The 2,500-nt window shown below is 44.4% G+C and overlaps 2 protein-coding genes across 7 annotated transcripts in view; both read left to right on the plus strand.

The window, feature by feature from the left end:
* LOC122242079 (homeotic protein ultrabithorax) overlaps nt 1-2,500 on the plus strand; it is an 865,946-nt gene that overhangs the window by 319,394 nt on the left and 544,052 nt on the right. The window lies entirely within an intron of this gene.
* LOC147467960 (uncharacterized) overlaps nt 746-2,500 on the plus strand; it is a gene marked incomplete at its 5' end in the record, with an annotated part of 29,897 nt that continues 28,142 nt past the window's right edge. The window contains one exon of the mRNA XM_086556144.1: nt 746-793. Coding sequence (XP_086412270.1) covers nt 746-793 — 48 coding nt within the window. The remainder of the gene's footprint in view (nt 794-2,500) is intronic.

Genomic DNA, 2,500 nt, shown 5'->3' on the forward strand with positions numbered 1-2,500 from the left:
TATCCATGCATCTTTATTCACCCATCTATCCACACATTTACTATAAACTCCCCTCCTTTTGCACATCCTCCCCATAATCTTCACGGAATCCCAAACACTGCGAACTGATTTGTAATTTCTTCACACTAATCTTTGCTAAAGTTAAAGATCTCAAGCCGTTTCCTCGAGCAAGTTACTGGCGCTGAGCAACTAAGTTTTCTGAAGTGCTTTACGTCCCTGTCTTGATCTCCAGACTCCCTCACGTGCACGTCCCAGTTGTAACGTCTTGTAAGAGAAAGAGAGAGGGACAGAAAGAGAGAGGAGGAAGGGGGAGAAGAAGAGGGGTGGGCGCCGGGCGGGGTAGGAAAGAGAGGAGGAAGGGGAGAACGAGAGGGGTGGGCGTGGTGAGAAAGAGAGGGAGGGGAGAGGAGGGGTAGGAGAAGAGGGAGTGGGGAGAGAGAGTGTGTGAAAAAGAAAGAGAGAGGGTGAGTGAGAGAGAGAGAGAGAGAGAGTGGAATAGAAGAACGGAAGGGGGGAGAAAGAGAGAGGGACAGAGAGAGAGAGGAGGAAGGGGAGAAGAAGAGGGGTGGGCGGGGTAGGAAAAAGAGGAGGAAGGGGAGAACGAGAGGGGTGGGCGTGGTGAGAAAGAGAGGGAGGGGAGAGGAGGGGTAGGAGAAGAGGGAGCGGGGAGAGAGAGTGTGTGAAAAAGAAAGAGAGAGGGTGAGTGAGAGAGAGAGAGAGAGAGAGTGGAATAGAAGAACGGAAGGGGGGAGAAAGAGAGAGGGACAGAGAGAGAGAGGAGGAAGGGGAGAAGAAGAGGGGTGGGCGTGGTGAGAAAGAGAGGGAGGGGAGAGGAGGGGTATGAGAAGAGTGAGCGGAGAGAGAGTGTGTGAAAAAGGAACAGGGAGGAAGTGAGAGAGAGAGAGAGAGAGAGAGAGAGAGAGAGAGAGAGAGAGAGAGAGAGAGAGAGAGAGAGAGAGAGAGAGAGAGAGAGAGAGAGAGAGGAGAGAGAGAGAGAGAGAGAGAGAGAGAGAGAGAGAGAGAGAGAGAGAGAGAGAGAGAGAGAGAGAGAGAGAGAGAGAGAGAGAGAGAGAGAGAGAGAGAGGAATAGAAGAATGGAAGGGGGAAGAAAGAGAGAGGAGGAGACGATTGCCGAGAGGAGGGAGTGAGGACCGAGCGGGACATGTAGAGAAAAGAGATAGAATAAGAGGGATAGAAAGAAAGAAAAAAAGGGTTTGAGTAAGGGAGAAAGGGAAGGAAGAGAGAGAAATAGACTAAGTAAAAAGGAGACATACATAGAATATAGGATGGAGAGCGATATCAAAAAGACAAAGAATTTAGAAAATAAAAGAGAAGGGTGAGAAAAAGAAAATAAACATACGATCATCAATAAAAAAATAAAAATATATACGATTATCATCTGCGTCATCATTATCAAACATTATCGATCACCCTTTGTGATATTTCGATACCTATAAAACACTCCTCACGGATAATATTTCTGTTCTTGTTTTCATTAAAAGAGAGGGGAACAAAATGTTATTATGACCGTATTCGCATAAACGATTTTATAAACATGGAGTGAATATTTTGATTTTCAAGCATGAGTACACTAAATGTTATTCACTGCTATACACCGGAGTTAATGCAGATGAACGCTCTCTTTTATGTGCCTAAAATCAATTATATGCAATGTACAGGCATTCCATTTTGTTGCGAGAGTGAAATTTTCTGGCATTATGTAATAAAATATTTACGTTTCTCTTGTGGATTTGTTTTGTTGGAATGCGGGAGACTCTGTTTGCGTGGCCGTGTTGTTGTTGTTGATATTATTGTTTCGTATTTCACGTATTTTATACGTGTGTGTATACACACACACACGCACACACACACACACACACACATACATACATATATATATATATATATATATATATATATATATATGTGTGTGTGTGTGTGTGTGTGTGTGTGTGTGTGTGTGTGTGTGTGTGTGTGTGTGTGTGTGTGTGTGTGTGTTTACGTACGTGTATACGTGTAAGTATGATTATATGCGCGCGCACATAAATGCTTGTACGCATCCACAGCCACACATACATATTTGTCTGTCTGTGTATGCTTGTCTAAATCTATACCTACTGTACACATGCCGTGTCGGGACCCCAGGTATCATGCGAGAGTCTCGTTCTTGGTATCTAAACATAACATTCGCCGAGCTTACTTTGAGTTATAGACCATTCATTAGAGCGGACTACTAAGCTTAAACATTCCCTACGATATAAAGAAGTGTATACATTACAGTCTGATTAACTATTAATGGGTGTGATCACACGCGCTTGCTGCTACACCTGACTACACTCTGGTTCCCCGACGTTAGACTGCGCTTGCGTGTTAGCATGACGGTTAATCTCAGTGGAATATCAGCAGTGTATATAATATACTGATCCATGACTGTGTGCTCGGAGGTGAGTGCATGTGGCTGTGGGCGTGTGAGTGTGTATGTGTGGGAATGGTTGGGTGT

The sequence above is a fragment of the Penaeus japonicus genome, unplaced genomic scaffold, assembly GCF_977035675.1.
Source record: "Penaeus japonicus unplaced genomic scaffold, GWHDUDI00000001_assembly GWHDUDI00000032, whole genome shotgun sequence".
In the NCBI taxonomy this organism is placed as follows: Eukaryota; Metazoa; Arthropoda; class Malacostraca; order Decapoda; family Penaeidae; genus Penaeus; species Penaeus japonicus.